Source organism: Musca vetustissima, unplaced genomic scaffold (genome assembly GCF_032173495.1).
Source record: "Musca vetustissima isolate MV318-11 ecotype Yass unplaced genomic scaffold, APGP_CSIRO_Mvet_v1 utg69878, whole genome shotgun sequence".
Taxonomy (NCBI): Eukaryota; Metazoa; Arthropoda; class Insecta; order Diptera; family Muscidae; genus Musca; species Musca vetustissima.
The window spans coordinates 33,126-45,188 of NW_026874590.1; the positions used below are offsets into that span (position 1 = coordinate 33,126).

The window sequence follows — 12,063 nt, forward strand, 5'->3', positions numbered from 1 at the left end:
ATTTTTGACAAATATCATTCATTTTTACAGCTAGGGCATCTCTCGCCTCGCAGCTCCCGACTTAAGGAAATCAAATTTTCGGCATAAAGAATGTTTTCAAAATGTTGTAATATATTAAGCAAAGTTTTAGTCCCTCATTCTTAAGTATTCTGCAAGCCCATGGTTAAATACTCATTAAATATGTACATGACTGCCCCCGATCGGACCTATTTATTTTAGTGAGGATCTATGGTCATATAGAGAAATTTTCTGCGAGGAGGTACCCTGATATGCATAACTAGAGTCAGGACCGATAAGAAAACCTTAAAAATACAGTACCGTTATGTAGGAGTTAGAATCTGTGAGAAACTTTGTTCCCAATTGAAAACCCAAAAAGATTTGGAATCTTAAAACTGCTTTATATGGAGCTGCAATAAACGTGAACATTTTCCACGAAGTCAAATTTCAGACACTCAGAAAAGTCAGCTAGGATGTTCAAAATAAGTAACATGTAACAATTTTTATCGAGGTGATCCTGAAATATCAAATTACAACCTCTTCGAATTCATTATATGGGGGCTATGCCAAACCGATGTATCCAGTCACCAATATACATACTGGGAGTAGTAGCAATGTACGAGGACAGTTCGGAAAGTTCTTAGCCTAGCACAAAAAACGCGGTATAAACAGAAAAAAGTTAAGTGTTTTAGAAACTTCCATATCTGTTATAAACACATGTCCAATTTTGTTCGAAATTCAAATCATTTTAGACACTTACTGTTACTCAGAATGTATACATTTTATGGGGTCTTCAACAAATATTTCGAATTTAAAAAATGAATTCCAATTTATTGTGCGATTTTGTATGGCCTGTTTGCTAGTAGAGGCAAACTTTGAGTTAGGCATCTCAACAAGTTATTCACATTTTACGTTATTTGTGATCCATTTGAATTTTAGATTTGGCCCGATCACTCCTAATTATTTTTTTATTTTTCTTTTTTAAATTAGTTTTATTTACAAAAATGCATCATTCTCGGTTTTTATCTAAATTGTCGATTTTCCCCATATATTTTCTTTTAAACCCCAAACCATTTAAAAATTTAAGAAGTGCATTTCTACACACCCTATTATACCAAATTTATATATACACCAAAGTTGAGACACACACACATAAATACAAAAAAAAATCATATTTATATATACATATTAAAAATTTACATTAAAACCAAACAATATGAAAAAAAATAAAATAAATTATAATACCATAAAAAAATGCCGATACAAATAACAAGAACAACAGAAATAATGTTATAGGATAAAAAATAATAATAAAAAAAGAAAATAGCCAATAAATACGTATGTATGTAAGTCAGTTTTTTCTATTACATTTTGATTAATTTAGGTTTTTTCTATTCAATAACAAAAAAAAAGTAAATAATTTTCATTGGATTCTAAATATAAAACAAAAATTATATTCACTAAAAATATTATCAAACTTAAATAGAATAACAAAGAAATTATAAAGCTGAAAAAAATAAAACAAAATGTTATTATTTTTTACTAATTACTTTTTTGAAATACAAAAAAATAAATTATTTACGCTTTTGGCTTTTTGAAAAATAAATTAATTCTCATTCCTTTCCACAACAAAAAAACTAGTTTCGATTTAAAATAAATTCAAAATAAAATAATAATACCAAATTTCTATCAAGCAAATCATAACAAAGAAAGAAATAAATAAAAAAAATAACAACACAAAAAATGTAGTAATTGAAAAAAAAAAACAAAACAAAATTGACAACTACATATACATACATACATCATATATGCCAACAAATATACATATAACATCCTCACCAAACGCGCTCGCCCCCGCCCAATCACTCACTGCTGTATCACCCACATACTTACATATAACATATGCAAAACACCTACATACATACCTATATAAATATATACATATACATATAGAAGAGAATCCTGGTATATAACTTGTGATCCATTTATTCACACAAATACAATCACCCATACATATGTATAATCGACATAAGGTAACTGCATGTAATGAATGATGATCACAGATCAAGACGAAGAGAAAAGAAATAAAAGTAAAGAGAAAACCAAAACAATTGTGTAAAAGAAACGTACGAATTAGCAAAAATATTTAGTAAAGCAAATGAATCTAAAAAAAAAGAAAACCAAAAATAAAAACAAATATATACGAAAACAAATCACCGATTATATAGAGACACCTAATAATAATACCAATAACAAAGCAACAAGATGATGATAGTCAACGGAAATGAAAGCCAGCGGAAGTACACATTCATACACAAACACACTCACTCACTACTAACACATTAACATATGTTCAACACCCACACACAGTCACATATACACATCATTAACCACCATACCATACCATACCAAAACAAAATATAAATAAAATACAAACAAACATAGCAATGCATTTAAATTATACAAAACAAAAAAATGAAAATATAATTAAAAAATAATAAAAACTACAACAATACATTATAATATATATAAATAAAATAAAAATAATTTAAAACAAAATGAAAAATAAAATGAGAAAATGAGAAAGGTAAAAATAAAGAAAAGCACATGTTCGGAAATGAATATGGGGTATTGGAGTTTTATTGGGGGAAAGGAGCAAGGGGTCACGAAATCCTAGAAGAGTGGATTTTTAAAATACACAACACAAGATGTTTTCAAATACAAATTTTCAAGGAAAATTATATGGTTGGGTTTTTTAAATAATTTTTATTTCAAGGCCCAAACCAAGCCCTTATATTGGCTTTTCTAGATAAACTTTTTTGAAGCTAGGTAATATCTACTACTCTCGAGGATTTTTAAACATATTTTGTATATGACCAAACTAGGCGTGGATTTTTAAAATATCTGTTCAATCACCCACCAGGAGTGTATTTTTTAATGCACGTTGTTTTTCAAAGATCAAACTCTGCGTGGATATAACCTCCAAGGTATGGAGGGTATATTAGTTTTGTTTTTCCGTATTTTTCGCCCGAATTGGCTGTTTTTTTTTTTGGTACTTTGAGTTCATATTGGGTAGCAAATCTCTCCACTAAAAATTATAAATATAGGTCAATTTTTTGGGGTAGCCCCTATATAAGTGGTAAACCCAATTTTCGGTAGTTTGGGGTTCTTGAGTGCCTTTTTTAATCGAATTCGCTGAAATTTGGTACATTGGGTTCCTATTTGGTACCAAATATCTACACTAAAAATTATAAATATAGATCCACTTTTTCTAGTAGGCCCCATATAACTTTATCCCTTATTTTCTGTTTTTAGGTGGCTTTTGACCTATTTTCCCCCGAATTGGCTGTTTTATTTTAGTACATTGAGCTCATATTGGGTATAAGGTCTTTATTGCACATTAGATCTTTATTGCGTATCAAATTTCTCCAATAAAAATTACAAATAGAGGTCGACTTTTTCAGGCAGCCCTAAAATAACGGTATCCCCAATTTTCAGTTTTTTTTGAGGTTTTAACCGCATTTTTCCCCCAAATTGGGTACTTTGTGTTATTATTGGGTTGCAATCCTCTCCACTAAAAATTATAAATATCGGTCCATTTTTTCGGATAGCCCCCCATATAAGGGTACCCCCAATTTCCGGTTTCATAAGCGAATTTGTTGTAATTTGGTATTTTACAGTAATATATGGTAACAAATCTCCCTACCAAATATTTATAATATTCGCCCACTGTTGCGTGTACGTGTCCCCATATAATCACCTTTTTATACCCTTCACCACACTGTGGTACAGGGTATTATGTCTTTGTGCATATGTTTGTAACAGGCAAAAGGAACCAAGATAGACACATGCATAGAATCACTTTCTAAGTCGATTTATGCATGTCAGTCCATCCGTCCGGCCGTCCGTCTGTCTGTCAATGTTAAATTGTAAACAAAAAACAAATCGGTCCAGATTTAGATATACATATTTTCGTCCGATTTAATGTAAATGGTGCACCAAAGTCCGTATATATCTTTCGATTTGCGCGAAATTTGACACAGCCTAATGATTTGGGTCTAGAATGATGTGTGTTAAGTTTCCTGAAAATCGACTCAGATTTAGATATAGCTCCTATATATATTTTCGTCCGATTTAATGTAAATGGTGTATCAAAGTCCCTATATATCTTTCGATTTGCACGAAATTTGGCATAGTGTACTGAATTAATTTAGACATAACTCCGGCATATGTTTCCTTCAAACTTTATGTAAATTATGCACTAAGGACCCAAAGCTTGTCCGATTGTCACACAATTTTAATATAACCTAGCATGGTTGAAAGTTTTGTTGAAATCGGCTCAAATTTGGATAGAGCTACCATATATATTTTCTCCCGATTTAAAGTAAATGGTGCACTGAACATAAACATGAGGAGGTTTATCAGATATGTATCCAAATAATCAACGGGTGTCCGATTGATATTTGCTTTAAATTTATTTACATAATTTGTTCCCATTGTAGGAAGGAACTTTATAACATGAAAGTTGAAAACTTTATAAAATGAAAAATTTGGTGTAGGTTGCAGAATGACATGTTTATGGATCCAATTTCATTTTACTGGTCCGTCAAAAATGCGACGTCTGTTAGGATTCATCTTTTGAATATGCCCAAAGTGGTGAAGGGTATCATATAGTCGACCCCGTCCGACTTTACTACTTTCCTAACTGGTTTTATTTCAGTTTTTAAATGGCGATAATTTTTTTATTATATTATTCAAGGAACAACACAGGCGTGCTATATAATTGATTCGTGACGTTAATACCATCTAGCGGTGAGTAGTTAAACAAATAATACAACAGCGGTTAAACACTAAGATAACAGTACAGCGGTTACAAATGTATGCATACCTTCCTCTATCCAATTATGTACAAAATGTGAATATCATAAAAATTGCATTTATTATGTCCATCTGTGGTAATAATTAAATAAAAGTTATCGTAAAGCCCCTAATCGACACATAATTTAGAAATTAGTGGAAATATTCTCCACAAGTTCAAGAACAGTTGGTCAATTCAATAGCATTCTTTGAAATTGAGTATTCCACAAATGTTATTATTCCGTATTTCCTTAAATAATTAGATTTTATGGCTTATATAGTTCAGTGATAACACAAGAACCCAAGCCGGAAGATAATTAATAAGGTCGTGTCGTAGGAACTCCATCAAAAAGTCGTCTTGATTTATGAACACCATTTACAACTCTTTATTATGAAACATATGATCATTTATTTAAAAAAAATCTAAAAAAAATAACAAAAATAATACGTTTTATTATAAACCCCTTAACATGTAAAATTGTCTTACCTAAGCCATATTCCTTGACAGTATGTGGTTAATTAAGAAATTAAGATGTTTTCAAGTTAGACTCAACCATTCAATCATTACATGTCTTTACTTTCTTATTTTATTTTTATTTGATCACAAAACACTCTCACTTTAATACACCTTTTATTTCATTTATTGAATTAAATTATTAATCAATTAAAATGAACACTGATTACAATATTTTATTTTATTTATATTTATTTTCTTTTTTATATTTTATTTTTTTATGTTATTCAACGGAACACTGATTATTAACCACTCTTTTCCTATTAGATTGCATCCACCGCAACAGAGAGACATGAAAGAGAATAACATTACGCTCTCTCGAGCTTTCTCTGTTTACCAAGCTCTTGACCATAAATTGGCGCAATAACGAAAACACTTGCAACCAAAGACACTTTGCAAAAATACTTTATTTTAGCAATGTTATATTGTTGATTTTATTTGTATTTCCAATTAAATATATATTGATGGTGCACTTCCACTTGTTTTACTATTGAACGCGAATTGCAAAATATAACCCGTTTATTGTTCTTTGTCAAAGGACGACCGCACGCATAAAAACCGATTATTAAACTAACTTTGCCAATTGTCAAATGAGTGAGTTGTTGTGTTGTGGGGAGCCAACAGGCGAGAGAGAGAGCACAGCCACTGCGGCATGGGATAAATTACAATGCTAATATTCATTGTGAAAACATATTGTCTAGAAAATATATAGATTGTTAATGTAAATATTCCAAATTAAATATATTTTATAGAAGAATAAATAGTCTATGACATATATTTTTATTAAACACATCCACGAAAATGTACATAAATAACAACAAAATTGCCATATCAGCGATTTTCTTCTACACGATAACTTGACAACACTACCGCCTTCATAGACAAGAGTGAAATCGATTATTCGATTATCTTCGATCAGTTGTCCAACTTTAATCTGTGCTGTTGTTGTTATTTTTAAAATTATGTTTTTTTTTTTCAAAGTCTAAAAAAACCGAGAAATTTCTAAATTATATATCTTCACAACCTATAAAAGCGTAGGTTTTTTAAATGATATTTTTTAACTACTGGAAAGGCCATATTCCTTGACAGTATGTAGTCAATTATGAAATTAGGATGTTTTACAATTATACAATGTCCAATTATAAATTATAATTTTGGAGGACCCAAATAAGCGTAGATTTATATATCTTTTCAAGGTCTAAAAAGGCGAGAAATTTTTAAATTATATTTTCCAAAATATAGCAAAATTTGGAGTTATAAAAACTTTTTTATTCCAAGGCCTAGCAAAACTTGGACTTTTAAATATTATTTATTCCGAGGCCTATATATATTTTTCATGGTCTAAAAAAGCAAAACATTTTGAAATTATATTTTTCCAAAATAAAGCAAAGTTTGGAATTATAAAAACTATAGTTCTATTTCACAACCTACAATAATCTACTAATTTTACAAGTTTTGCAACTTTTTATCCGAAAACCGTTCCTGAACCCACAAAACTGGTAAAACATTGAATCAAATTAAAGAGAACACAAAACAAAATGGCGTTCACTTTGTAAACTTTTTACTCGAAAAATGTGTCCGAGTAAAAATGGTAAACAGGAATGCCAAATTCTGATTGGCTGTTCCCGAACTTTTTAAATTAGTTTGTACTCTGAGAGCGATATTGTTGTGTTTCCCTTCTACTAGATTTACTATTAAAAAGTTCTGGAACAGATCAAATTTTTATATAATAGTTTGTCAACTATTATTAGCCTGAATTTTCAAAGATATTTGCTAAATATTTTACAGATCGTGTTTTTTTTAATTATATATTTTTCAGGCGTTATGGGTAATGAGGTTGTCTCATCGAAATATTGGTTTTGGCCCAAGTTTCTTCGGACCAAATCCGTTTCCGACAATTTCGAGTCGTTTCACAAATGTCCGCCCGTCTGTCTGTCCGGCTGGTACGCACAATAACTCTAGAAGGGAGTAACCGATTTCATTAAAATTTTGCACATCGTAATATTTCTACCAAATTTAGTTCAAGTTCGAAGATGGGGAATATCAGTCTCCTTATTCGGGTACCTCCCCCACAGAATGGTCAAACTTGTGTTAAAAATTAATTTTATAGTATCATGCGAACGGACTACCCGATTTTAACTAAACTTAAACTAAAGTATAACATATTATTTTTACCAAGCCTAGATCAAGTCCGAAGATGAAACCTATTGGCCCACTTCATTTCAATATTTATAAATCCAATATCAGGCGAAAGGAATATTCGATTTGCACCCAACTTTGCAGAACATATTGTCTTTATCATGTCTAGATCTATTCTGAAAATGGTACCCAATGGTCCACTCCTTCTGATACCTTCCCACAAAGGGTCAATATTTATAAATTCAATATCAGGAGAATGGAATAACTGATTTGAACCAAAACTTGCACAACTCATTATATTTACCAAGCCTGGATAATGTCCGAAGATGGGATACATTGATCCACTCCTTCAGGTACCTTCCCCACAGAGGGTCAATATTTTCAATATTAAAAATATACTATCAGGTGAATGGAATGTCCGATTTGAACCAAACTTTGTACAACCTATTATCTTTACCAAGCCTAGACTAAGTCCGAAGAAGGGTCCTGCTTTATAAACCGAACAATTAAACCTCTGTAACTCCAAGGTCCTCCGCAAACCATAGGCTAAGGGTATATGTCTGCTGGCAACACCGACTGACACTTTTTTACTTCTTTTTTGATGAATATTTTTTCAACTGCCAGCAAGAAGATTATTTTTAGTATAATATATATCAACAAATGACACATTTCTTTTAATACATCTTCTTGATAAATAAGTAAATTGTAAATTGTCTTACCAATCTATATAGTATATAAACATATTCCTTAACAGCATTCCTTAACATCACTTAAAACTCAATCAGTCTATAATTACATTTCCTTACTTTGTTCTTTTAATTTAATTTCATTTAATTTTATTGTAAGCACTTAACAAAATACTGTAATTTTTGTCCACTATTCTTTATTTCCACACATTCAATTTAATTTTTAATTATTTTAAATAAACACTGATTACTCTTTTTCATTTAATTCTTTTATATTTAATTTAAATTTGTTTATATTAGAACCTATTTCTTTCGTTATATTATTTAACAAAACACTGAATTTGATCATTAACCACTCTTTTCTTATTAGATTGCATACACAGTAACAGAGAGAGATATAGCAGAGAATAATATTGTGCTCTCTTGGGCTTTCTCTGTTTAACAAGCTGTCAGCCATAAATTGACGCCATTACGAAAACACTGCAACCACAGACACTTTGCAAAAATACAATCTGTTTGCAATGATTTCTTGCATTTTTTGGGAGTATTTTCTTTTCAAAATATATTAACTAAACACTTTCACTTCATATTTTATTTCATGCAAAATAGATCATGTTTATTGTTCTTTGTAAATGGACGACCGCACGCATTAAAACCGACTGTTAAACTAACTTTGCCAATTGTCAAGTGCGTGCCTTGTTGTGATATGGGGAGCCAACAGGTGATGTGTTTGGCGAGAGAGAGAGAGAGTGTGTGAGTAAAGACTTTGGCTCCCTTCCCAGAGAAAAGGTTGTGGCATACGATAAATTGCAATGATGTTATTCATTGTATATTTAAATGCAAACATATTTATTTAGAAAATACAATATTTGTTAACTTAAAATATTCAAAAAATAAATAGTTTTTCTAGACGTATTTCAAATATCTACTCAGTGACATCATACCTACATTTTTATTAATATTTCCCCGAGGAAATACCACAAACAACTACACAAATTGTCATTTCAGCGCTTTTCTTTTACACGACCCGTTGACATCACTATTCTATGTCACAGACAAGACAAGAGTGAAATCGATTAATCGATTATCTTCGATTAGTTGTCCAACTTACATACTGTGCTGTTGTTGTTGTTGCTACTGTTTTTTGTATTATTTATCTCTAATCCAAACAAAATGCATTCCTCGACGACGTGGCAAATAGGAGCCTTTTCCACCATATTTGTGCTACTCCTGAATGTTGCCTCAACCCAAATTGTTTCCCAAGAAGTGCCTAAGCCATGGTATGAAAATCTACCAGCTGTGGCAATGGATTATAAGGTAAGTTGTGAACAAAAAATCCCACACCGCCAATGAATTCGAAAGTGAATGGCCATTGTAATAACACGTCGTTTTTTTTTGTCATACGCAACAGGTCCACATAGATGCCGGAAAAGAAGACTGCTATCATCAATATGTCCAGCCGGGAGCTACTTTCTATGTTTCGTTTAGTGTAAGTGAAAATGTTTTTCATTATTTTTTTGGGAAATATTTAAATTAATTGTTGTAATTTCTATTTTTTGTGTAGGTGGTACGTGGTGGCGATGGAATGGCCGGTTTTGCTGTACGCAATCCAGCTGGCACCATTGTAAAACCCTATCAATGGCAAGCTACGGCTGATTATACGGATCAAGTATCACCTGGTGGTTATTATTCCGTCTGCATTGACAATCAATTCTCCCGTTTTGCCGGCAAGTTGGTCAATATTTATATTACGGTAGTGAAATATGATGCCTGGGATAAATATGCTAAGGAAATTGAAGCGCTGCAACTTAATATGGAAAATTTCACTGTAAGTTTTGTTCTGGTTTTATTTGGAATTAAAAAAATATTTCATAGGACATTGATATTACCAAATCCATGTCTTCCAAGAGGATCCCTTTTGTCCACCTAGAAATTATTCCCTTAGACATTTTGTAACTAGAATTTGGTAACAGTCTCCCTCATTTAATCGATAGAGACAATTGACTCCTGTATATAGATGGGATTTTCTTCAAATCGTCTATGAGACAATCCGAACTTCTTTCCTTATAAAAAATCGCATTTCTCCAGTATGATAATAGTACGTTTAGCTTTAGCTATGTTTAAAGCCCGGTACCGGATGGTTTTAAAGTAGCACTTCCTGTTATATGGGCCTCAAAAATTATGGGCGGTGTCGGTCTCTTTTAGAGATGCTCAAGTCAAGAAAGACTATAAACCATCATCTATAAACCTTCTCTTCCGCTCTTTCATAGGGGCTGACTTAAAATGGACTGTAGAGTTTGCCTTTGAAAGATTTCCTTGAACTTGTCCACAAGTAGCTCCTTCGGCTCGTTTAAGGATACGGCCTTCGGATAGCCTTAGTTGGCCTATGAAGACTTCATACCGATTCTGAAAGAATGCCTTCAGTTCGTATATAGTGACTCCCTTCAGTTCGTCTATAGAGACTCTCTTCAGTCCGTCTACAGTGACTCCCTTCACTCTATAGATACTCCCTTCAGCCCGTCTATAGATACTCACTTCATCCGTCTATAGAGACTCCCTTCAATCCGCCTAAAGAGAGTCACTTCAGCTCATCCATAAAACTCCCTTCAGCTCGTCTATAAAGACTCTCTTTAGCTCGTCTATAAATACTCCCTTCAGCTCGTCTATAAAGACTTCCTTCAGGTCGTATATAAAGACTTCCTTCAGCTCGTCTATAAAGACTCCCTTCAGCTCGTCTCTAAAGACTCCCTTCAGCTCGTCTCTAAAGACTCCCTTCAGCTCGTCTCTAAAGACTCCCTTCAGCTCGTCTATAAAGACTCCCTTCAGCTCGTCTATAAAGACTCCCTTCAGCTCGTCTATAAAGACTCCCTTCAGCTCGTCTATATATACTACCTACAGCAGGCCTATAAAGAATATTGAGAATACCTTTAGCTCATCTATAGAGACTCGCATCAGCCAGTCTATAAAAAATTCCCGATCTATAAAGTCTCCGTTCAAATCTGCTATAGAGTATCGCTGCAGCTGATTTATAGACTCTCTTCAGCTCGTAATATACTTTTTTCAGCTCGATTCCCTTCTGAAAGTTTTTCAGATCGTCTGAGTCTTCCTTTAGCCGACGATAACTCTTTCTTTAGAAAATATTTCTTTTCATAATTTTATACATGAAAAATTCGTTTAAGGAACTCTCTATTTAAGACCCACTTCTTTATTTTCTTTCTCTTGTCTTCATTTATTTACATATATTTAATATTGTTATTTTCATTTTGTAGACCACAATTGGCACAGTGGAGAGAAACATTAATGATATGTTGGCCTATCAATATCACAGCAGAAATCGTGAAGCTCGTGATTATGCCTTAATCCAAGACAATTATAGTTATGTACAAACTTTTTCGATATGTCAAATTTTGGTTATTGTTATAACATGTTCCGTCCAGGTAAGTACATTTAATATACTCATGAACATTTCCGAAATAATTTCAACACTTTTTATTTCTTTTAGGTCTTCTTTGTTCGTAAATTATTTAATGTTAAGGATAACTCATCCAGAAGTCGCATATAAATTTAAAAACCATAAAAAACAACAAAACGCTGTGCAACTGATTAATACTAATATACAACAACAAAAAGACTTCTATGCCACTGTGAACATAAAACGTTGTCATCGCCATTATCCATTCTATTTTCGCAACAAAACAAAAAAATTCCAAGTCTTACGGGACTCCAATTCCAATGATATTTTCCAGGCTAATACACAATTATTGAATTGTTTTTCTTTCTGCTGATATGGAACAATTTAATTATGGCCCTATTAAATATGGTATTGCTACGCACATTTTTTCATAATTATTTTTTTACTAGGGTACTATG

At 32.1% G+C, this 12,063-nt stretch overlaps 1 protein-coding gene across 1 annotated transcript; it reads left to right on the forward strand.

The window, feature by feature from the left end:
* The first annotated feature begins 9,346 nt into the window (after positions 1-9,346).
* Positions 9,347-11,757, forward strand: LOC133334647 (transmembrane emp24 domain-containing protein 6). The gene is made up of 5 exons (XM_061542969.1): positions 9,347-9,510; positions 9,605-9,682; positions 9,758-10,021; positions 11,463-11,630; positions 11,696-11,757. Exons 1-5 carry the CDS (start codon positions 9,367-9,369, stop codon positions 11,753-11,755), a joined length of 714 nt encoding a protein of 237 aa, XP_061398953.1. The 5' UTR covers positions 9,347-9,366; the 3' UTR covers positions 11,756-11,757.
* The last annotated feature ends 306 nt before the right edge of the window (positions 11,758-12,063 follow it).

What these genes read in the sequence shown, in the direction of transcription:
- LOC133334647 (XM_061542969.1), top strand. Translation starts at nt 9,367, where the DNA reads ATGCATTCCTCGACGACGTGGCAAATAGGAGCCTTTTCCACCATATTT. An exon ending in TTAATATGGAAAATTTCACT is followed by an intron (nt 10,022 to 11,462) that starts GTAAGTTTTGTT and finishes TTCATTTTGTAG; the next exon opens with ACCACAATTGGCACAGTGGA. An exon ending in TTATAACATGTTCCGTCCAG is followed by an intron (nt 11,631 to 11,695) that starts GTAAGTACATTT and finishes TATTTCTTTTAG; the next exon opens with GTCTTCTTTGTTCGTAAATT.